At 38.2% G+C, this 23,935-nt stretch overlaps 2 protein-coding genes across 3 annotated transcripts; both read right to left on the bottom strand.

Moving 5' to 3' along the window:
- Window positions 1–878: 878 nt before the first annotated feature.
- Window positions 879–18,447, bottom strand: LOC110369613 (uncharacterized). 2 transcript variants are annotated; one of them, XM_049843865.2, is made up of 7 exons: window positions 18,179–18,447; window positions 17,415–17,486; window positions 16,809–16,833; window positions 16,668–16,729; window positions 16,414–16,465; window positions 6,709–6,740; window positions 879–6,623 (listed from the first exon to the last, which is right to left on the bottom strand). In XM_049843865.2, the coding sequence occupies exons 1-7, from the start codon at window positions 18,401–18,403 to the stop codon at window positions 915–917; spliced, it is 6,177 nt and encodes a 2,058-aa protein (XP_049699822.2). In that variant the 5' UTR covers window positions 18,404–18,447; the 3' UTR covers window positions 879–914. The 2 variants fall into 2 exon arrangements, with proteins under 2 accessions (XP_049699822.2, XP_063898167.1); XM_064042097.1 differs by lacking the exons at window positions 6,709–6,740; window positions 18,179–18,447 and having other exon boundaries at window positions 17,415–17,464.
- On the bottom strand, window positions 18,408–23,803 carry LOC135116638 (uncharacterized). The gene is made up of 8 exons (XM_064041925.1): window positions 23,688–23,803; window positions 22,858–22,939; window positions 21,421–21,557; window positions 20,781–20,950; window positions 20,118–20,199; window positions 19,304–19,429; window positions 18,899–18,971; window positions 18,408–18,453 (listed from the first exon to the last, which is right to left on the bottom strand). The coding sequence occupies exons 3-8, from the start codon at window positions 21,524–21,526 to the stop codon at window positions 18,408–18,410; spliced, it is 603 nt and encodes a 200-aa protein (XP_063897995.1). The 5' UTR covers window positions 21,527–21,557; window positions 22,858–22,939; window positions 23,688–23,803.
- Between the last annotated feature and the right edge of the window lie 132 nt (window positions 23,804–23,935).

Here is a 23,935-nt window from a genome sequence, read left to right as displayed (position 1 = left end):
GGCAATATCTAGACACACGGCAGTGTGTCTGCCAAGTTCGAGCAAAAAAAGCGACACACCGGCCGTGGGTTATATTACACGAACCATTTCGGGCCAAATTCGACCCCCCTGTAACTCAAAATCTATTTTATTTACGCATATCAAATTACTTTTTAATGATGATTACTTGGCAAGTTTTAATAGAAAATTAAATACTTGATTCATTGCGTTTAGTAGGTTTATAACAAGGTGTATGAAAACTTGCCAAGTAACATCATTAAAAAGTAACTATTTTTAACTGAGGTATGTGTATGGAACTTGGTACTTATTCAGATCTCACTTCTTTTATAGGCGAAGCATTCCCATATTATCGAACTTGGCAGTCTTTCACATTTTTGTTTTGGGTGGGATTTTATTGACAGGTAACGAATCTTTCAGTCTCTGTTCAGTTATTTGCTGTTATAAGAGACAAGCTAAGTAGAACATTTATTTTATTACCATAACAATCTTTAATATGTTTATGTACCTAGGTAAAACAACCTACATGGGTACACTGTAGTACATAACCTTAAAAAACAAAACTGGTTATAACTTTTACTTCCCAAGTTCTAAAAATCTAAGAATTTACAAAGGGCTTGTCTATCATATTACCCACCAATTAAAACAAAAAATATCCTAAAACACGAAATTTTATTAGCGGTACGAAAGTCCCATACAAGCCTGCCATTCGCCTTTAATTAATAAAAAAACCCATTAACACTCACCATTGAATCTTCCAAATCAGGAACTAATGTATGTTTGGCAAACTTGAGTTTCAATTTTAGCCAACTGCACGGCCAACGTTTTGTTCATACAAAAAATAACAAAGTCAATATCAAAACATTAAAATGATATATTAACAAAAAGCACAAAAACATCACAAACGCGCACACAATTTAAAAATTACAATCATAAGGTTTATACCTTCCGTCTTGGTCGAAAAACCTTCTCCTTCTGCGGTAGGATTCGAAACATCTGCATTTTACTTGATATGCACTGTCATACATGTCGACAGAAACACCAGGACCGATTGGCACCGCCGAAGCAGTTCCATGGCAAGGAGTCGGCCCTCTACCGGCTTGGTACCCAGGATAATCTGTTGGAGTAGATCCTCGAGAACCCTGGCAACCTGGCACATATAGCTGATTAGACCCATACGGCCCTTGAGCTTGGTTGGGCATACTTTGATCAAATCGTTGCTCTGGTAAGCCACCATTACTTGGTGCAGACTCCATGTTCTGCAACATAGCGTTGTCATCCGGTACAAAAATCTGTCCCGAGGCCCCAATAGGTCCAAGTGGGCATCCCGTATTCGATCTCATTGGGGATGGACCCGGCTGCGGTCCAAACTGACTGCCTTCGAGAGCCCCGTTTATAATTCTGCTTGGCGTAGGACCCTGCATTGAAGTATATTGCTGAGAAATATAACCCTCACTCGGTCCGACCTGGCTGATCCCACCTCTAGCCTCTACTTGTGAAATATAGGGGGTGTTAGTCATTTGATTGCCCATGCTTATACTTTCTGCAAAGGTTTGTGCTTCACCTTTAAGTAGTGGAGAAGGGAGACTTGGCCTCATAGCTTTTAAACCGCTTTCTTCTGCATACAAGCTGGTTCGTTGTAAAGTAGGAATCGGTGTACTAGTATGTATTGGTGGGACTACAAAGCTTTGACCTAGACCCACTACAGGCCTTGGAATACTTAGATTAGGCCTTGTACAAGTAGCCGCATCTGACAACGGTGATGACAACTCCGCGTTATTTACTTGAGCAAAAGTTGAACTTAACGGCTTGTACCTTTCAAACTCCTCATAATCTATCGGTTCTTTCAGCCATTTTGTTTTGAGTCTCAGGTGCAGTTCGTCAACCATTAAATTTATATTCAAATCTTGGTTTTCTTGTAACTGTCCTCTTTTCTCTAAAAACTGACTCATTTCGTGTTTCATCTTTCCTTCTTTCGACGGGTCTTGATCTTTCAATCGTTTATGCAAATCATACAACTTTTTTGCCAGTAGATCTATCATTCTTTTCCTTAAAACTCCATCAGTGTCGTTAATCGTCGGTTTGGTTGGCAATTCGTTATACCATCTCTCTACCACGTCGGCAAGCTGTATTGCTTCAGCTTCCTCTTGTAAAATGTCTTCCTCCGGTATCGGTACTTGTTCCAAAACTTTCATAGCAATACGTCCTAACTGTTCTTTTTCGAAAAATCTAAATCCTACATTATGCTCTTTGGCTAGATGAGTTGCTAAATCATCAACTCTCTTCATCAGTCTGCTTCTATAAGCTTTTGCTCTAACCGGATCTTTTTCTTTGTAATTTGTGGCTAAAATATATGCATCAGCTAGTTCAGCTATGAATCCTTGTTGTAGTAAAAAACACTGCTCTAATTCTAGATCTTTTGCAAACTTTCTATTGAATTTATTTTTAACGCGTTGCCTAAAAGAAGGCCTGTCTGAGAGACTGTGCAAGTCGTCAAGCATATCAATTGCGTTTGAAAGAATATCTAGTTTCCAAGCATGTCTTTTCTTCACTAATTCATCCGACTGTGGAAGTACGTCTAATAACTCTTCTATTTTCTCTTCCAGCATAAACTCGAAATATCCATAATCATTTTCTATATCCGGGTCAGATTTTAAATTGAAAAACGTTTTGACTATTCCGTTGTATATTGCTGATTTTGCTAATTCCGCTAACTTGGCACTTTCAGGCGTTGAGCTGTCTATAGGCAATGCGTCACATTTAGCTCTGAAAATCTTTTGATATTTCTCGTAAACAGCTTCTTTAGTGCCTTCATCGGCAGTGCCTTCTGGTAGGACCTGGGAAGAAGGTGGGGAATCCTGAGAAGATGGTTGGTTGATGTGGATTATGTCTGTTAGATTGCTTCCGGCCCGGGCACTTGCCTGTTGGGACTGTGACGATCCACTAAACCTTCCCCCACTACTAGGCGTGTTAGTTGGACCAGAATTAGAATCGTGTTTCGTTGAATCTGCTGACTCATTAGGAGTTTGACTAATGCTTTGTTCTTCAATTAAGTTTCCCTTTGATTGCTTTCTATCTTGTGGTCTCACCAACATTGGTACTGAGATTTTATTCACCCTCTGCAGTAGATCCTCGGCGTGTGCTATTGTTTCAAGATTATCTTCACCAACTAGTTTATTGATCCATTTAAATATCTGGTACTTTAAATGTTCCAATTCATTGTCATCTGACAATGTTGTGTAGGGGTTTAATTCTATATATTTGTGCCTGTCTATTATATCTCCGGCTAGATCGTTCATTATTACTTCTTTGTAACCATCTTTGTGCACTGCAGGAACGTTTAAGCTGTCAAACCATTCGCTTATTTGCTGTACCAACTCTCTTGTGTAATTATCTATATTATTTTGTACATCATTATTGTCTTTTAAACTTTCAATATTTACATCGTCAGTCGTGTTTGCATTTCCTAAGGCAACCCCTACAGTAACTTTATTCATCTGAGTGCAGGTTTTTTCCCCAAACGAACGTACTTCTTTCAAAGTTTTAATTAGTTCATCGGCCATTCGTGAGATGTGGGAATCAGTCCTATGCTCTTGGCGTAAAGGAAACCTTCTCAGAAATTTAACAATTTCTCTGTGTAATCTTTTGTCACTTTCGATCGACTTATTATGATCGAGGTCTACTAAAAGCATAGTTATTACTGTGCTCATATCATCGATAAAATATCGGAGCTCTCTCGGACAGTGTACAGACTTTAGTGGTAAAGTATCAGCCCACTTCTTGATGGCCTGACAAGTTATTTCGTTAGTTTTATTCTGGATTTCTCTAGACACATCTTCGACAGGCACGGCTGTCAAAGTGTGAATTAGTTTATCTGCTTCGTCATTCAAAAATCTTATGTCTGCTTTATGATTACGAATCAATGGGAGAGTTTTCATAAAAAATATTATCTCTTTCTTTAAAACAGAATTGTTTGAACTTGAAGACACTAAGCGCCTTACGTTTTTGACAAAATCATTTTTCTTTATTTCCAATAGACTTGATTCTGATTTTTGTAAGGGCAAATTCTTTACCCAAGCGTCAATGCTACCAGCTACAAAATCGTCTTTATTTTGTTGAGATAAGTCTGTAAGTAAATTAAGCTTCTGCAGATGTGATTTTAGCTGGGCAGACATATTTTGTATGAGCTTTTCGTTTTTTCTTCGATCGAGCATCCTGATATGTTCTGTAATGTCATCATCAATGTCACCATCTCCATTAACAATCGTCTTATCAATTTTATGCGCTAATTCTTTCATAACTGCTTCTAAATGAATCTTTTCATTTGATGTTTTGATCCTGTACAGTGGCAGTTTCCTAAGCCACACCAGCACTACGTCTTCTAGTTGCGCCACTTTAGAAGGTGTCGTTGTTATTTTTTGAATTTGTCTCGTGGATCCATGAATATTATACGTCTGTATGTTCTTCACAAGCTTTTCAGCATATTTTTCTCTTACAGTAGGCTTGTCAATTTTAACATGCAACGGCAATTTTTTTAACCAATGTGATAGTTCTTCCTGTAATTTCTTTTCAATGAGTTCAGGTGGCAAATGGTCAATTTTGGTCTGTATTTTGCATATCTTTACAGCTATTTCATGAACTAACTCGTTTTTGTTATTCATGAATACTCCTTCCTTTTTTGGTGCAATGGGAACTGTATCTATCCATTCGTCAACTATATCTTCGTATGATCTGATAAGAACTTTTTCATGTCTAGGATTATTTTCTCGACTCTCTATTGCACAATTAATTCTGTCTTTTAATTGTTCAATTTCACGATGAATGAATTTTCCACTGAAGACTTTTTCAGCCCACTTATCTACTTCCCTGTCTATTATACCGTCTTCCTTTTTACTGAGACCATTATCAATTTCTTGAGCTAAAACTTTGATTAACTGAGTGTTTATTCTTGCATCTTGTGTCATATGTACTTTGGCTGGTAACTCTCTGTACCAGTCATTAATTTCATCAACTATTATGTCGATGTAAGATTTGTCATTTTCTTTCTTCGTTTCTTGTACCACACTCTCGGCTGCACTATTACTTTGTACAGAAGGTTTAGGAATATTATTTATTGCATTCAATAATTCTTGAGCATGTTCTAGAGCTTTTGTATTTCCTTCACCATCTAACTTATTTGTCCATTTAAATATCTGGAATTTTAAGTGTTCGAGCTCTTCGGCTTCCGTTCCTTTGATTCTCGGATTCAGTAACAAATACTTGTATCTTTCAACTATTTCAGTAGCTAAATCATTGATAACCGTTTCAAGAACGTTGTGATCGTTACCACGAATATCTAGATTAGTAATCCACTTATTTATCTCTTCTGTAAGCCGTAGTGTGTATACATCAAAACTGGTAAGCCCTCGTAAATCTGACATACCGTTAACATTTTTTAACAGTGAAGTCACATATGGACGTTTCTCCTCTGAATGACCTTTGAATTGGAAAAAGTTTTCACGGAAGAAAAACTCTGTGTAATCCTTCAATATGAGATGAGAAAAATATTTTGCTTTATATTCTGGAAGCTTGCCTAACTCTTTAAATAGAGTAGTAACGTTATCGATGACATAATCGTCGACGTCGGCAATGTTTACAATGTCCAGTAAAACATCGATCAGTTCTGCCTCAAGATACTCCATTCTCTTCGTACTGACAGCAACGCGTGATTTTTGAAGGAAGAATGTTACTTCATCTCTGACAAACTCTTTTATCTCTTTTGTTGTTGGCTGAACATACGTTCCATGAGTTTTAGTTTCCGCTGTTAAAATATCATTGACAAGATTTTCTGTAATTTTATTTAATAGTTCTTTACTGTGGCTATTTATCGCTAATGGCAGTTCCTCAACGATTTGTCCAATATGCGACGTTAAAGTCAGTCTGTATTCTGTATCAGACGGTGGTCTAGCCAGTACAACGGGCTCTAATTTATCAGCTACGAATTTGAAAATATCTTCCTTCTTCAAAGTTCTGCCCAAGTAATCTCTCTTTTTGATATTCAAAGCCTTTGTCCAATTAAATACCGCTTTCCTTAAGTTTTCTATCTTATTTCTACTACAGTATTTGTATAATTCCATCCTGTAAATATTAAAATTCGTCTCGGGTGGGTTCATATACAGCTTCTTGAGTTTTCTTATAATATCATTGGGCAATTGTTTTCTAAATTCTACACGTTCCTCATCTCCATCAGATAATTGTTCAGGTACTTGTTTTAAGTACTTTTCTATTTTATTTCTTAGTTTTTCTTCACCTCCAGGCCTGTTTAACTTCTGAGCTAGCCTTTTGAGTTTGTCTCCCCACACCTTTACTTTTACTTTGTCACTATGGATTTCGAAACACTCAGATGCATCTTCTCCAACATCTCCTCGACTCATGTCTCTTCTTTTAATAACTTCATGCTTTTGAGTAATTCTAGTCATTTCTTCCTGTGATTTACTTGTTATCTCACAGTATTTGCATCTGGTTGTTTTTATATCAATGGAACTACAGGCTGCTTGTACCGACGCTTGCTTGTTCAACTTTTCTCGTTCATGTATGTCTAAAGTTCTTGTAGTATGACCATTCCTTCTAGAAAACGTGTTTTCAACCTGAAATGAAATACATAATCTACTTTCATTGTTTGAAATTTCTCAAATATTTCAGAATTTGATATCAATTCTAAAGATTACTTACAGTTCTACTTTTAAAACGGGTCAGCACGTCATCTGTAATACAAATATAACGATTAGTTCAAATTTACTCACCGTACTATAGATATCGTGAAAATGAAATGGTTATTTAAAAAAGTATGTAATGGTAATTAAATCAAGAAAAAATACAATCCAATACGTTATGTTGCATGTTTTATTTATTTTAAAATAATTGTATTTATTAAAAAGACAAATAAAATAAACCCTCAAACCGTAGAAAGTTTGGACGTCTACACATAAAAGGAAAAAAATATTTTCTAATGTTTAAATTCCTTAAGTTTCAAATTATCTAAAATTAGTCAATAAGACTTATTTAATATTCTACACTGAAATAGTCTTACAGATTTTACAGGCAACTACAAAAATAAAAAGCATCAGCACTAAAACGGATATCGTAAATTTTTGCAATCCTTAATTATAATGGATGGAATTAAGTCTTAATAAAAAGATTAATAGTAACACTGATAACGCATAGGAACGCAGGGGGGATATTCCATGGAAAATTCATCGGGTTGTCTGCGACATCTACTTCTTCTGCCTCTCCTAATACACCTACACATGTCTCTCTCTCTATCCGTACTTGTGTCTGTCTCATCCACTTCTGTCAACCGCGCGGGCTGCTCACCCTGGAACACTCTTTGGTCTCGAGACTGTCTCGGCCTGTGTCTCCCTCGATGTTGTGCAGGACACATCGGACGGTGAGGGAAAAGACAAGGTATTTTGGAGCAGAAGGGTTGTCGGCAGTTATTTTCTTCATTTGAATCTCTTATGCAAGTATGATCCAAGGTCTTTCCTGATGTCAATGATTGCTGACCGCCATTACTTTGCAAGGATTGTGGCGCAGTGCTAGGGCTGAATAAGTCAGAATAGGTCTGAGGCCCAGAACAAACATTGCCACGGCAGTGTGCAGGGTCCTGATTTACGCCAAGTATTCTAAAGGGATCGTCAGGCGTTCCCTGCATATCAGGGACTTGGCTAGCGGCAGATATGGGTCCAGAACTTTGTGCCGTCTGGTTTAATTTTGACGAATTTCCACTTGATTGTCTTCCACCGGAAGCACTAGGCCTTTGATGTATTAAGACTTTACTACCATTAAATGGAACAAGTTGACCGGCCTGCGTGGAATCGTCTCGGGTACTTGGTTTGATTGCTCCAGATTCATCTGTATTTTGTTCAGATTGATCTGGATTTTGATTTTGCTCGCTTTGACCAGTACTTTGATTTTGTTGTTCTAGAGTATCATCGCCACTTTTAAGGGGCGTTGCATTTGGATCTTGAGAAGACGGAACTTTGCTAGATGCGTTTTGAACGTTAAGTGAATCTTGACCACTGCCCTGTTTATTTGGCGATGCTTGTAAAGGACCCTGGCCTTCTTCATGAGACGACTTACTTTGGACGAGACTTTCACTTTTTGAAGTCCTAGTAGAAGGACTAGACTGAATGTTGCCAGGTGAGTTTTGAACATTTAATGATACGTGGCCACTGCCTCCGGGCGATACTTGAGTAGGGCTTTGGCCGGCGTTGTGTGATTGCTTATTTTGGACTGGACTTTGACTAGACTGAATGTTGCTAGATGTGTTTTGAGAATTTTGTGATTCGTGACCACTGGCACCGGGTCTTACTGAACTACCCTGTCCACTTGGCGATACTTGAGCAGGGCTTTGACCTGCGATGGGTGATGACTTATTTAGAACTTGACTTTGACTGTGAGTAGACTGAACGTTGCCAGGTGCGTTTTGGCCTAAACTTTGGTCTTGACCATACTGTGAGGATTGACCTGGGGGAACAGAAGCCCCTTGGGCATTTGAGTAACTCTGACCAACATAACTAGGCCCTTGACCCGCCGGATAACCGGCATTGGATCCTTGAGGGAATGCTTGGCCGGGAGGTCCTGCTAAATCGGGACTTTGCCGACTTGTACTTTGAAGATGTATTATATTTGGTGGTAAGTTTTGACCACAAATTTCTTGAGGGAAATAGCCTGAAGGAGAGGTGTACTTCTTAGCGCCTGCCACATAATTATTTTGTGGGAACACATCAGCATATGCTCTCGGAGGGACTATAACTGGGTAACGTGGTATTGAGTCGTTCTGTATATTTTGTGGCATGTGACAATATGGTGTGGTCGTTGGGTCAAAACCTTGGCCGTACGATTTTATAATTCCTTGTCCATAAGCTCCTTGAGGCGTTATATTGGTTCTACCTGAGCCATAAGCATTGCCAGAGTTTGGGTCTTGACTATATGGGCTATGTTGAGCATAAACAAAACCTGGCGCATATGGCGCCTCGTTACTTATCTCCTGCGCAGCATATTGTGAAAACGGACAAGTTTGATCTTCACAACAGATTTGACCTTGCAAACGTGGATCTGAAGGAGTGTCAGAGTTACGACAAAATTGTATTTCACCCATTTCTGTAAAACGGCAAGGCATTTGCGAAAACTGTTCTGGGGAAATCGGTGAAAATGGTCCTTGCACGTTTGGGTTATGTTGACCTTGAATATATGGGGTTGATTGCGCGTTAGGAGGTCCATAAGCATTACTGGTATAACGTGCGGATCCTGACATTTGCTCTGATACATTTTGGACATTAGGTTGCGACATATTTTGAGGTCCTCCTGGAAGATATCGCAATTCTGTTGGCACTTGAGTTTCCTGCAAAGAAAGCCATTGTGAATCTTGAGATACTGTTGGATTTTGACTTGTCCAACTTCTTGGCCTGCCGTTTGGTACACTATTATCGCCGACAACATAATATGATCCATCTTGTTGAGGTGTTTCATGAAGACTAGAAGAAGCAGGCATATTTCGGCTAAATTCAGCATAATTTCGTGGCTCTTCAAACGATACTGATTTAGGACGTGAAAATTTGGGTAAATTCTTGATTCGATTTGCAAGTTCATCTACCATATAATCCACATTGGTCCCTTGTTTCAACGGTATTTTTTCCAAATATTTTGGCATTTCAGTCTTTAATGGACACACAAAAGCTGAATCAATATTGTAATTCTGATTTTCTCCTAGTTCATTTATTTTTTTTACTATTGTTTCTCTAACTGTTCTTTTTTCCAACGGCCCGGCGGAACTAGGATTTTGAGGAAGATCACAAATCCAGTTATCCACTTCCATTCCAAGTAATATTTCATCTGCTTCGTCTCTTATAGCAAGAGGGGTGGGAGTAGGAATTTTATCCAAGTCACTAATAATTTCAATTGCATATACATTTGTATCCATGTCAGCAATAGTGTATCTCGTTTTAACATTCTCAAGGAATTCATTGAGCTTCTTTATGAAGGTATTTTTATGAACATTTGCTTTTATGTTGTCTTCGTCTTTAAATCTCGTGTGGAGTATATAGTAATCTGCTAAGTTCTGTTTGTCTAGTTCTTCTTTGTCTTTTTCTTCTTTATTTCCAGTATGCTTATTTTTCGGTAAGTTATTCTCGATACACTGTAATACTTGCTGTTTGTAAGATGATGGTGCTGTAGATGACTTCATATGTTCAATCATAACTAAACATTTTTGAAACAACTGCGCTCTTATCGTAGGTTTTACATCTTCTAACTCCCTTGATCTTGGGAGACTCTTCATTAAGTCTTCCAGCTCTTCATCAAAAACATCTTGGTAGAAATGAGGATGGTTATAAATTTTGGGATCTATTTCCATTTTCGTCACCACTTTCCACACACCGTTGTAAAGGTCTAATCTAGCTTTTTCTGCGTCCTGCTGTTCTTTTAGTGATTTAACTGGTATAGGTATTTGTTGTACCCACTGATGGATATATTCATCAAATTCTTGGTTTACTTTTCTAACTGATAATGACCCCAGAGACGGCTGTTGTGGAACTGGTGAGCAGGGTGCACTCACTGTGAATTCTATGGGTGAAGATGTTAACGGTGTGGAAGTAACAGGTACCGTGTATGCTGGAGTTACGTAATGTCCACGATAATAAACAGGTCCCAAAGGGTCATTGATAAATTGCTTAAACGGAGCAATTGGAACAATATTTCCTTCATAGAGATTCGCAGACATGTACGGTGGATGACCAATTTTACCAGATGAACCGAATGCTAATGGCGGGAAAGATTTTGAATCTCGTGGTATAGCACTTGGAATAAACCTAGCGTTTCCCGGAGCAATACGCACAAGTTGCCCGTAAGGCACTTGAGTGAGGCCAAAACCTTCAACATTGTCGTGAGCAGGTAATGTATATTTAAAATGTTCAGATCTTTTGCTAAAGAGCTCTGGAGGAATAAATCTGTACTGATTTACATATCCGGGTATTGGAGTGCTTTGAGCTTTTGGGCCTTGGTGGAAACGGCCATTGGATCCTGGAGGAATGTAGGTATCGTAATCCAAGTTTGGTAATTGAGGTTTTGGACCAACTTGGTATTGTAATGGACGAACCGAAGGAGAACTTAATAGGGCAAAGTCACGTTCATCGATTTGAGTACTCCGGTCTATGTATTTTAGAAAAAAGGAGCCGGTCTTATTAGCACTTGACAGTAAAACTTTAAGACCACGGTCACCTTGTGATTCTATTACTAGACTATTTTCTTGTAATGGAGAAAGGGCCAATGAGAAACTTTTTGGGTCTTGGTTATTTTGATTACTTTGGATACTCTGCCCCATAGATCTTGGAGAAATGGCGCTGGTCTGGTCTGCATTGAGTAATTTAGGATCTGGACTACTCTGCTCTTGCAATGGAGAAAGAGCCGATGAGATACTCTTTTGGTTTTGGTGATGTTGACCACTTTGGATACTCTGCCCAACGGATCTTGGAGTACTGGCACTCGTCTGATCTGCATTTAGTAATCTAGAACTTGGAATACTTTGCTGTTGTAATGGAGTAGGATCCACTGACAAACTCTTTGAGTCTTGGTAATTTTGACCACTTTGGACACTGAGCCCAACAGATCTAGTCGAAACGGCGCTAGTTTGGTGTACATTTAGTAATTTAGGATCTGAAGTACTCTGTTCTGGTAATGGAGAAAGAGCCGATGAGATACTCTTTTGGTATTGGTAATTTTGATCACTTTGGATACTCTGCCCAATGGATCTTGACGTAATGGGACCGGTATGGATTATTGTTGATAAATCAGATTTAAAACTTCTTTGGTCTTGTGATAAATGAGGAACCATAAGGAAACTATTAGGGTCTTGGTAATTTTCACCACTTTGTATACTCTGTCGAACGAATCTTGGAGAAATAGCGCTAGTTTGGTCTGCATTTAATAATCTAGAATTTGGATTACTTTGGTCTTGTAATGGAGTAAAACCCATCGACATACTCTTTGAGTCTTGGAAATTTTGACCACTTTGGACACTCTGCCCAACAGATCTTGTAAAAATGGCGCTAGTCTCGTCTACATTTGGTAATCTTGGATTTGGACTACTTTGGTCTTGTAATGAAGACAAACCCATTGACAAATTTTTAGAGTCTTGGAAATTTTGACCACTTTGGACACTCTGGCCAACAGATCTAGTCGAAACGGCGCTAGCCTGGTTTTCATTTGGTAATCTAGGATCAAGACTACTTTGCTCTTGTAAAGGAGTAAGACCCATCGACATACTCTTTGAGTCTTGGAAATTTTGACCACTTTGGACACTCTGCCCAACAGATCTTGTCGAAACAGTGCTAGTCTGGTTTTCATTTGGTAATCTAGGATCAAGACTACTTTGCTCTTGTAAAGGAGTAAGACCCATTGACAAACTCTTTGAGTCTTGGTAATTTTTACCACTTTGGACACTGAGCCCAACAGATCTAGTCGAAACGGCGCTAGTCTGGTCTATATTCAGTAATCTAGGATCTGGAGTACTTTGCTCTGGTAATGGAGAGAGTGCCGATGAGAAACTCTTTTGATGCTGGTAATTATGACCACTTTGGATACTTTGCCCAACGGATTTTGTAGAGATGGCGCTAGTCTGGTCTTCATTCGGTAATCTAGGAATTAGACTACTTTGTTCTTGTAATGGAGTGAGACCCATTGACAAACTCTTCGAGTCTTGGAAATTTTGACCACTTTGGACACTCTGCCCAACAGATCTAGTCGAAACGGCGCTAGTCTGGTCTACATTCAGAATTCTAGGATCTGGAGTACTTTGTTCTGGCAATGGAGAGAGATCTGATGAGAAACCTTTTTGGTATTGGTGATTTAGACCGCTTTGGATACTCTGCCCGACGGATCTTGGAGGGTTGGGATCGGTGTGAACTATTGTTGATAATTCGGGTTTAAAACTTCTTTGGTCTTGTGATATTTGAGTAGCCATAGGGAAAGTATTTGGGTCTTGGTAATTCTGTTCACTTCGCCCAACAGATCTCGGAGTCTGGTCTGTATTTAGTGATCTAGTATTTGGACTTTGGTCTATTCTTTGGTCCTGTGTTGGACCTTGAGGAACTTGACTTGTTATTGGACCTTGGTAATTGGGTGCTTGTTTATCTGAACTTGGCTGTTCAGGTAATAACTGATCTCTTTGTACATAATTCCTTGACGGTTGAGTAGTTTTAGGCGACATCCGGTTTTGGTTTTCATCATGGTATGTTACAGGTGCGGTACCACCTGTACTTTGTCTCGTTACGTCAAAATATTGATTGGTTGGTTGGGTCATCAGGTTAGAAGTTTGATTCGCTGACTGATAATGGTTTTGTGAAGCTAAAGATAAACTGTTTGGACCATGGACAGTTTGTTCATCTCGGATACTCTGCCCAATAGTTCTTGGAGAAATAGCGCTGGTCTGGTCTGCATTCAATAATTGAGGATTTGGACTACCTTGCTCTTGTAATGGAGAAAGAGCCATTGAGAAACTTTTTGGGTCTTGGTAATTTGTACCACTTTTGTTACTCTGCCCAATGGCTCTTGGAGAAATGGCGCTGGTCTGGTTTTCACTAAGTAATACCGGATTTGGACTATTTTGCTCTGGTAATGGAGGAAGGGCCAATGAGAAACTTTTTTGGTCTTGGTTGTTTTGACTACTTCGGATATTCTGCCCAAAAGATCTCTGAGTAATGGCGCTGGTCTGGTCTGCATTGATTAATCTAGTATTTGGCGAACTTTGCTCCTGAAATGAAGCAAGAGCCGTTGAGCAACTTCTTGGGCCAACAAGATCAATTTGGATACTCTGCCCAATGGATCTTGGAGAAATGGAGCCGATCTGATCTTTTGTTTGGTATTGTGGTGGACTATGAGGCACTTGAGTTTTTATGGTATCTTGGTCAATGGGTGCTTGTATATCTGAGCCTGGCTGTTCATGGCCTTCCTGAACTGTTTGTGCATTAATCGTTGAAATATGTTCAGCAGATTTCTTGTTTTCATCACTGTGAGTTGCAGGTACTGAATCACCGGTGCCTAAATAGGGTCTCATTTGGTCAAAATATTGGTTTTCTGGATGCAACATTGGGTCAAAAGATTGATTGATTAGCTGGGTCATTGGGTCATAAGATTCATAACCTTGTAATGGAAAAGGAATCCCAGAGAAGCTCTCTGGGCCTTGTTCAGTTTGGATAATCTGCCCGATTGAAGGAACGACACAGACCGGGGCTGCAGGAGATACTCCAGATCTTGGAATTCTTTGGTCTTGTATTGAAGGTGAATCCAAAGATAAACTGTTTGGGCCTTGATCAGTTTGATCGCTTCTTAAACTTTGCCCAATGGATTTGGCGCTGGCCTGGTCTGCGTTGAATAATAATGGATCAATAGAAAAATTCTTTAGGCCTTGGTCTGTTTGATCACTTTGAAAACTCTGCCCAAAGGAGCCAGACTGTTCTCCAGATGATATTCCATATTTTTCATTGCTTTGTTCTAGTAATAAAGATGGAGCCATAGATGCACTTTTTAGGCCAACGGATCTTACAGAACTGGAGTGGTCTCGGTCTAGTGTTTGGTCTTGTGGTTGAGGCACTTGAAATTTTATCGGACCTTGGTCAACAAGTGCTTGACTATCTGGTTCCTGGCTATATCCTGGCTGCGGATGAAGTCCTTGATCTAATTTTGATTGAGTCCTTGACGTAATTCCAATTTCCAAGGGTTTCACTGGGTCAAAAAATTGATTGCCTAATTGAGCCAGAGGATCAGAAGACTGATTGGTTGACTGATTCATTCTAGGACTCTCTCCTGTTATAGACAATGTTCGATGTGATGGATGAGTTAGCATTGGTATTGGGATTCTGCTTAGTCTTAACATTAAAGCTCTTGCGTTTCCAATAGTTTCTTGATTATCATCTCCAACTAATTTGTTTATCCATTTAAATATCTGATATTTTAAAACTTCTAACTCTTCATCTTCTCTCGGCATGTAAGCGGGATGTAATTCTAAATATTTATGTCGATCAACTATATCTCCGGCTAGGTCATTTACCACTACTTCTTTAAAGGCTTTATCTTCAATTGGAGGTATATTCAGCGAGTCCAACCATTCGTTGATAGAATGACAGAGTCGATTGGTGTAGTCATCGATGTTTTCGCGAATATCCTCTTCAGTTATGGCTCCCATATTGTCATCGTTGCTGTTGTTCTTACTTGTCCCTCGCCCAGAATTACTGTTCACGTTTAGAATCATATAAGTCTGATGGAAGTTACAATTGTTAAGCATCTCTTGGTAGCCTTGAAGTATACTGCTTGAAATTGTATTTGCTTGCTTTTCAGTTATTTGACTAACATCTCGGAGTATTGATTCTATTTCCTCCAGAGCATCATCAATGTGTCCACATCTAATACAATCAATTGAATCTATCATTACGTCGTAAATATCGTTTTCTAAATCGTCCAACATAGTATCGCATATTACTAAGTCATGTTCGATAAAAAAGTCTAGTAAACGTGCTCTTATAAATTCTCTTACAAGTTCTCCGGTTAATATCTTCTTTGATACATTATAGTTCGGTTTTCTGACTCTAGCTTTTTGTTTAGTCGTGATAACATTCTTCATCCGTCTTAACAACAAGTCAACAAGTTTTTGCAAATAAGATTTCCTAGTATAGGTTTTATTAACTTCAATTGGTACATCTTGTATAATTTTAAATATTTCTGCTTTTACATCAAAATTTTGTCCAGTCCCGTTTTTAAAGAGTTGTTTTATGTTATCTTCAATTGTATTAAGAAGTTCTTTTTTGTCCCTGCATTTGCTCTCGTTGGTTTTTAAATTTAAACTATTTACCCAGTCTCTTAAAACATAATCGAGTTGTCTGTACTCAGATACTTTAAACGGCGCTATGTCAGATCGAAGCACCTGTGTTGTGTCCCCGTAGCAGTGCCTTAGTTCACCTACCAACTCGTAGAAGTCACCTACATAATCACAAGCCGTTGGACAAAAAGTCGCAGCATACTTGTGACACGTGTCTCGTTTACCTTCGCTAGTATTATCACCATTATTTTCATCCCTAGCTGATGCAAATAATTTTCTTACTAACTCATCGCGTACAGTCTTTTTGGATTTATTACAATTTGTTATTTCTTTAATAAGCGCTAATAGACTTCTTTTCAAGTCTTCTTTAGTCACTGTTGAAAGCAATTCCTGGGATTTAGATTTCCTGCCTAGTGTTTTTTTCTTACCATTAGAATGTAAATCAATATTACTAAAGACAGTCTGAGCTGATTTCCTGGGTTTTAAAGTAATATCTGAAGGGCAAAGATCAATTTGTATGGATTTTAATGAAGTTTTTGTGTTCAGACTTTGAACGAAGTAGCATTCACCTTCCATGACATCTTCAACTGCTGACGATGTGGGGGAAACGGGAACTGCCACCTAAACGAAATATAGAGTCTGAATAACGGGACTTTGATGAGGCCAGTAAGCCATAAGTTTATGGAAATAAGAGCTGCACTTACGCTCTTAAATTTCCACTCCTTGTTTTATAATGATTAAAGAAAAACTTTAAATATTTCTTTCAGAATATACTCAAAGGCCGGTAGCTACTTATTAGCATGGTCATAGATAGAATACTTACAGTTTTTTTCAATAGATCTCTTGGTACAGTCGCCACTTCCTTAGATATCATTTTGACAGCAGCTACAATAAAACAATGTGTATTAAATAGTGTTACAGTTCTTACCCAACTTTGTCGTCGATAAGGTAAGATGAGACCAACCTTGGATTCCGTTGTTGACTGAATTCTGAAACAAATCAATCAAATTATTTCGTCATAGATATAAAGGTATGTGACAAATAACATTATACATGTAAAGCGAATTGTACCAAGAATATATTAGCATATTAGTATGGTTATCTATGTACATTCTATATTTAAAAAAACAAACCGGCCGAATTGAGAACCTCCTCCTTTTTGGGAAGTCGGTTAAAAATCAACTAAATCATCCATGCCATTGCCTACTTATGTACTCATTTCTTGAATAAAGTGAGAAATGAGTATACAAGTTTGAAAGCGGTACCAGTACTGAAAAGCTGTGTGGAAACCGGCTGTCACGGTAAGGGCTTGTGATGCGGAGAAATGAGGATCATGTTGTGAGGAAAGTGATGAGCATGAACTTGGATAGATATAGTGGAAAGGGACGACCAAAGAAACGATGGATGGATTGTGTGAAAGTCAACATGGCTAGAAAGAATGTTACTTGTGAGGTGACGGCAAATAGAAGAGAACGAAAACTAATAAAACTGGGGTAAGAGCAGGAGGATGATGAGTTAATTAAACGTAAATCCTAGAAATTAAATGGCGTATGTTCTGACTGGTACTCACATTCTGACCGTCAGAAGCCCCTGCATAGCCATTAGTTTCCTTTATCGTTGGACACACTGGATGGGCATATGGCTGTGGACAAAGCTCTTAGTAAAATTTAAGATAGACTAAAGAAACGATGGGCAGATTATGTGAATGACGATGTTGCTGGGAAGAATATTACTTGTGATAGGAAATATTGAAGATGCTAAAGAACTTTCACAATATTCTATCAACCTGATGATTAGCTTACTGAAGAAGTGAAGATACATAGAACTTTGACAATAGCCAATAACCATATAAGTATGTGAAATGCCTATCTCTAGTTAGCAAAACAACAGTTTCACAGAATATTAGGAATGGCCTTAACAAAATTGTGAAAACTACAAGAGGGTGATTGATTGAAATTGCAGAAAAAGTAACAAAATTTTTATTAATATTATAAAGTTACATTAAAAGAATTTGACAACCATAATTCATCCGTTCCTAATATTCCATCTATTCGTTTGCTTACTAACAGCCAGTTTCTTCATCAAAAGTAAAAGCCAAAGTAATTTTCATGAAGTAAAAGTAACGGTCAAATTCGTCTTTTCACGATTTTAACTATTAGTTTTGCTGTTACTTTAGCCTTGAAAAACGAATTTGGCCGTTACTTTTACTTTATGACATTACTTTGGCTTTTACTTTTTAGAATTCTGACATGGCTAATGTGAAATTCCTATCTGTTGTATTGTAACCAAAACAATCGATACAATATTAGGAACGACTTTCAGAAAAATACTCACATAACTGGAATTAAGTCTCGCACTATCCCTCGCCCTCCTCGACACCTCTCTTAGAAATCTTACATCAAAATTCCTGAGAGGTCTAAAGTCATGATGATCATCCTTTTCCTTCTTACGGTCCTTCGTGGGTGGGTCTTCCACCTTCCTCCGGAGTGTGACCTCAGGCTCATAAGACCTGGAACTCTTAGGACCACCCTTGGTCTCCATGGCATGGTGGGAAGCCATTTCATTAATCTTGGTAGGGGAAGTTGTGGAACGGGCAAAGGTTTTCGATACTGGGGGAAAGAAGGAATGGACCAAGTTTTGATTGCCGTTTTGAAATAAAATGTAGCAGATTTTGGTTTGATAATGAAATCTAGCACATAAATGAGAAGCAGGAAACTCTGTACCACCTTTTTATGGAATCGGTAGATCTACTAAACCCATTTAGACGAAAATGTTACCAGAGATCTATGTTCAGCAAATCGTAATATACTGGTCTTCAGCTGCTCCTGGTTAAGCTGGACATTGAAACAAGGCTACTTCAAGTTCTTAGATTTCGAAATAGAACAATTCATTGAATAAAATTGAATACTAAATAACTTACGGCCCTTAATTTGTGTATAATTGATAAGTCTCTCCATTACTTCGGAGGATCTATCAGGTGAAAGACAAGGGTATTTTCTCAGCGAGTTTGCGAAAGCATCCACTTCGTGTGACCCTCGCGGACTGCAAACAGACCCTGGAGGATGCAGAGCATTTTGTTGGTCAAACTTAATGTCAGTCTCCACCAGAAAGAAGAAAAATGTTTTCTCTGGTATGAAAATGAATATGACAGAATAAAAAGAAAAAATATGTGGAAAAAGCGTTTGGTAACTTTCGTGAGTGGTCTACAGATTCTTCCAGAATTCAAGTTCAACAAAAATTATGAAGCAGTAATTTCATATGTCACAATTATTATTGTACCTATTTATCTTTTGCTTCTGTATCATATTGTTCCAAATAGATTCCCCGCTGTCTATAAATCATTTTTTTTTTCAGAAGTGGTATTGGTGGATAAAAGGTTCTTAAAGTTAAATATATATAAATGATAAAATATATAAAAATAAGTTACAAAAGTTTAAGATGAATATAAGAGAAACTTACCTCTATCAGGCCACGACATGGCACCTCTGAAGGAGTTGGTTGGGGCTACGTGCCTCGTCTGAGTGTGTATCCCACCGGGGCCCGCCCCACTACCGGAACCCCCCACTTGGAAGTTCCCATGACCTGCTGTAAGACCATTGTACATCAAGGATTCTTTTATCAGCGCTGAGCCTTTGTCCCGGATAGGGTCTCAGCATTTTGCTGACGGCCGCTTCACGTGGGTATAAATAAATAATGTTTGACGCATTTTTCCCCTTATGTAATATCTTCGTACTCAATTGTGTGTTATTAGTGTGGTTGTGGATTTAGTTACAATTTACAGTTCTTACTCTAATTTTTGTGTTACCTATGTGTCATACCGGCGTTAATAAATTTATTTTCTTTATTTATATTATCACCCATAACCCACCCAAAAGCTACTCAGTAGCAGTCGATTACAATTCCACGTCAGAGGCCGTCAGGCGGATTTGAGAAAACTCTGACCTTTGCAGATGTCACACTAGTTGAACGGTCCAAAAATGTTGGTTTCTTAGAGAACCGACAACCTTCATAGGTACTCTTTTTAGTGTTATGTACAAAGAGTAAATAAATAGCGCTATTATGTGGGAGAGAAGAATCTATACTCATATTATAAAGCTGAAGAGTAACTTTGTTTGCTTGAACGCGCTAATCTCAGGAACTACTGGTCCGATTTGAAAACATCTTACAGTGTTAGCCCATTTATAGAGGAAGGCTGTTGGCTACTTTTATCTGGGTTCGTGCACAGCTGAAATCGCTGGCAGAAGCTAGTCTTAAGAATGCTATGTAGACTTACCAGGGCATGGGTCAGCCCGTTGTGGCGGAAATTCAGTCAACTGCACTGGAGGCGAAGTTGGTTTTAAACGGCAGTGTGTCGTCTGGTTATGAACAGAAAAAGATAGATTAGACCTAGACTATGGCGAGACTCAAACAAAGAACAAAAAGTCTTCTTTAAAATATTAGTATCCAAACTATGTTGCGAGTCGGCTTCCACTGCACTAATGAGATGCAGGTGGGCACCAGTGTTTTAAATGGAGCGACTGCCTATCTGACCTTTCTTAGTATCTGATATCCCTTTGTAAGGTTAGCTGTCAGCCTTTTCTGACTTCGAACGTAACGACTGCCAGAGATGTTGAAATCAAAGCATATCAAAGCATTTTGTGACAGCGGATACCCAGCAATTATCGTGCCTTCCGAAACACGAAAGTCAACCATCCTCTTATCCTTACCTATGTAGACTCCATATCAAGAAAAGATTTGACTGTTTGCATGTTTGTTTGCATAGGCTCCGGATCTACTGAACCGATATGAATATTTCTCTCACTGTTGGGAAGCTACAATCTCTGCGCTGAACATGGGCTATATTTTGAGTCCTATATTTTATGCGGTTGCGAAAACAATTCTCCCCTAGACCAGGGTGGTACAGCTATTTTATAATACTATTATAGATTAAGATTACCTTATAAGTAGAAGCGTATCTCCCATCAATAGCTTGAGCAACCCTATCACAGGCGTTGCCGTAACCATTGTCAGTGTTGCAGTCAGCAGAGTATTTCAAGTTGCACGGTTGCGAAGTAGTGTTCATCGAGTTGTTCAGTTGTTGCCGTTGCATTGGTACTTGTTGTGTCACTAGAGTGAAATGGAATGTTAGATTGCTGTTCAATGTTGATTTTTACTAATATTGTAAGACTATAGAACCGAAATGAAATGAAAAGTGGCACACTATCCGTCAGTTGCAGAAAGACCCATAAAAGTTGATGCTTCTTTAAATCTATTGCTGACTCTTTCTTTGTCAACAAGATAATAAGTGTTAGAAATAGATTTAAAGATGCTTTTATTTTAATGGATCTTACTGCAACTGACGGTTTAGAACATTAAATGTGGCACACATATTGTCTACAGCGTGAGAAAGGACATCGTTTACTTTTTATCGGAAAGTAGTTCTTTTAGGACACCATATAAACCGCTGAGAACAACCCGTAAAAGTTAGCTAAGAAGACCAAATCCTTTCATGATTTTTTTTGCCGTCTCAAAGGATCTGATTGCATCTACTTGGGGGGTTATACAAGGGTTTAAATGAGTAATAGCGGAGGTCTTACTATTATTAGGCACTAAAGTATACTGTCGACTGCCGTCCATCACGGTGACAGCCAAGCCGGCGTCCCTCAACCCCCTAACCACCGCCACCATCCCCTCACCCTCCATTCTCAACTTAGTTGGGGCTTGAAGGTATATGCTGGAAACAGGGAAGAGTTTACAATTACCGATCCTCTTGTTTTTCGATTAGAGATTGGAATTTGAACGCAGTACGTAGTATTAAGCAAAGTCGCTTTTTCTGGCCATATATCCCTACGAAACGCATGACAATCAGGAAAATAGGGAATTTTACTGATTGTCATGAGTTTTTTACTAATAATTTCATCGATTTCTATAAAATGTAGTACAAGAGTTGGTTCAAAATTTTGTTGTAGTGCTAGACACATTCCGTAGTTATAAAACAGCATGCAAATATTGAGAGAGAAAAAACACATACAAAGTATATCACTTGCAAAACAAAGGAAACAATTAGTGAAAATATTAGAGAAATTACAATGCATTTCTAAAATGATAGGGCTGAGACGAAAACTTTCTTATATACAATGTGTCCCGGGGATAAGTGACCGCCCGAAATTTTTTGAATATTTGTACAAAATTAAGGATAATTTCCTTTATATTTGGGACTTACCGCCTTTGGTTTTTTTTTAATGATTTTTAGTAAATACTGTGACGTGCTGCAGTTTTTTTAAGATATTTCCTAAGTTTTTACATCTTTTTAAATTCTTTTTTCTTTATTGACTAGCCGACATCATAGTTTATCAATTAAAATTATCAAACATAACAAAAATTTATTAGAAACATTTATTAGAAAAAAAAGAAAATAAAAATTCAAAGAAAATAACGCCTTTTTTCAGTTTTTTCAAAATAAGTCCAATAAATGCCCCCTTAATATCACTTTCTTTTAATTTATTAATAAACTACATGATATTTCCTACAATAGCTCACAACAATGTTTGCTGCTATTTCAAACAAATGCAAAAATACAGTCAGTTGAAATTTGAAAAAAAAGAGCAAAGCCTGTAATTAACAGGCCTGACAATAAAATTTTTTTAATGATTTTTTTCAAAAATATAAAAGAAATTATCCTTAATTTTGTACAAATATTCAAAAAATTTCGGGCGGTCACTTATCCCCGGGACACATTGTATATAATAGAGATCCGTTACATAATGAAGAAATACTGTTCTGATCCCGTGTGAAGCCGGGGCGGGTCGCTGGCAATTTATATAAAGCTAATGTCAAAATTCAATCTCCAATCGCAAAACAACGGATGGATCGGTTCGGAGCTTGTTATGTATTGTTGCTAATCTGATGCTCTTTGTACTATCAATTTAAATGCCATCATGATCATGATCCACTTGATTCATATCGAAAGCATTGGCAAGATTTTGCGAGATCAGTAATGCAAAGTTAACAAAGTATTAGGACGAAGTACTTACAGACATTTTGAGAAGCCTCAGAGAGGAGTAGCACAAATCAGGCCTGTAACAAGCCTGCCAGTCTTCGCCGAGGGGTATTGGCCTACAAAATATTCCTAAATAAGAGTTATTTACTGCCTTCATTTACCTAGAACAAAGCTGTTTTGATGATTGACTAAGTTGCCACACACAGTCTTCTAATTCTTAAATATATTATAAAGTCGTGGTGGCATAGTCGGTAAAAGAACTACCAACCCCTCAAGTATGAGGGTGTGGGTTAGACTCAAGATCAGGTAAGTACCAATGCAGCAAGATGAAAGAAAACATCTTGAAGAAACTCGTACTAAAAAGTCCGAGATCACTAACCCGAAGTAAGCAAGCGTGGCGATTAACTTCCAATCTTTCTTGGGGATAAAAAAATGCTGATGATTATACCTACATGCGAAAATAACTCTATGATTTAAGGAAATGAAATTGTTACACAAATAATCTAGAGCTTGAGAAAGAACATAAGCTACTTTTCATCTGAGTACGGGAAGTAGTCCCCTAGAAACCCTGATGAATTGGCGGAAACAGGGCAGGACGAAGAAGTCCTTGTAACATCAGACTTGGTTACTAAGCAACCACATCCTCATACACCATCATCATATGAGATAGTGTATCGTATAGTTTTACGTTGAGCTTTGCTAAAATCCCATGCCAAGGACGTTAAATCATGAACTGCTGATAGATTGGTATGGGCAGTAGTTACAAGACCATCAGAAGGATTGGTGAAGACTGAAACGAGGGGGTTAGCGTACCCCGCTTTTCACACGATAACAAGTCGATTTAAACGTTTAAGTGGTACTTACATCTCTCGCAAGAATTTAAAATATGTTAACTTCACTTACAAATTAAATTACTACAACAATTTAGAATTTTGGGATCTCTTTCAGTTACATATCGGAATTAAACTGACAGATTTTTCTTTTATTTCTTTTCTTTTTGAAGTTGATCATAAGCTAGAGAAAGAAGTTTTGATATTATTGTTTTAATGTAAAAGAATCTGCCCCTTGGAGTGTTTGCTGCCGTGAACATGGTCCATTTTTTTTAATGACGC

This window comes from Helicoverpa armigera, chromosome 27 (assembly GCF_030705265.1).
Source record: "Helicoverpa armigera isolate CAAS_96S chromosome 27, ASM3070526v1, whole genome shotgun sequence".
NCBI lineage: Eukaryota > Metazoa > Arthropoda > Insecta > Lepidoptera > Noctuidae > Helicoverpa > Helicoverpa armigera.
The sequence above is the reverse complement of the archived record's forward strand: the minus strand, read 5'-3'. Positions and strand labels throughout refer to the sequence as shown.

Coding starts and splice junctions, on each gene's coding strand:
- LOC110369613 (XM_049843865.2), bottom strand. CDS start 18,403: ATGGCTTCCCACCATGCCATGGAGACCAAGGGTGGTCCTAAGAGTTCC. Junction 16,730..16,808: donor AGTCAACAACGGAATCCAAG/GTTGGTCTCATC, acceptor GTTTTATTGTAG/CTGCTGTCAAAATGATATCT. Junction 6,741..16,413: donor AGTTGAAGATGTCATGGAAG/GTGAATGCTACT, acceptor TTTGTATTACAG/ATGACGTGCTGACCCGTTTT.
- LOC135116638 (XM_064041925.1), bottom strand. CDS start 21,526: ATGGAGGGTGAGGGGATGGTGGCGGTGGTTAGGGGGTTGAGGGACGCC. Junction 20,200..20,780: donor GATACGCTTCTACTTATAAG/GTAATCTTAATC, acceptor GTTCATAACCAG/ACGACACACTGCCGTTTAAA. Junction 19,430..20,117: donor ACGGGCTGACCCATGCCCTG/GTAAGTCTACAT, acceptor ATGGTCTTACAG/CAGGTCATGGGAACTTCCAA.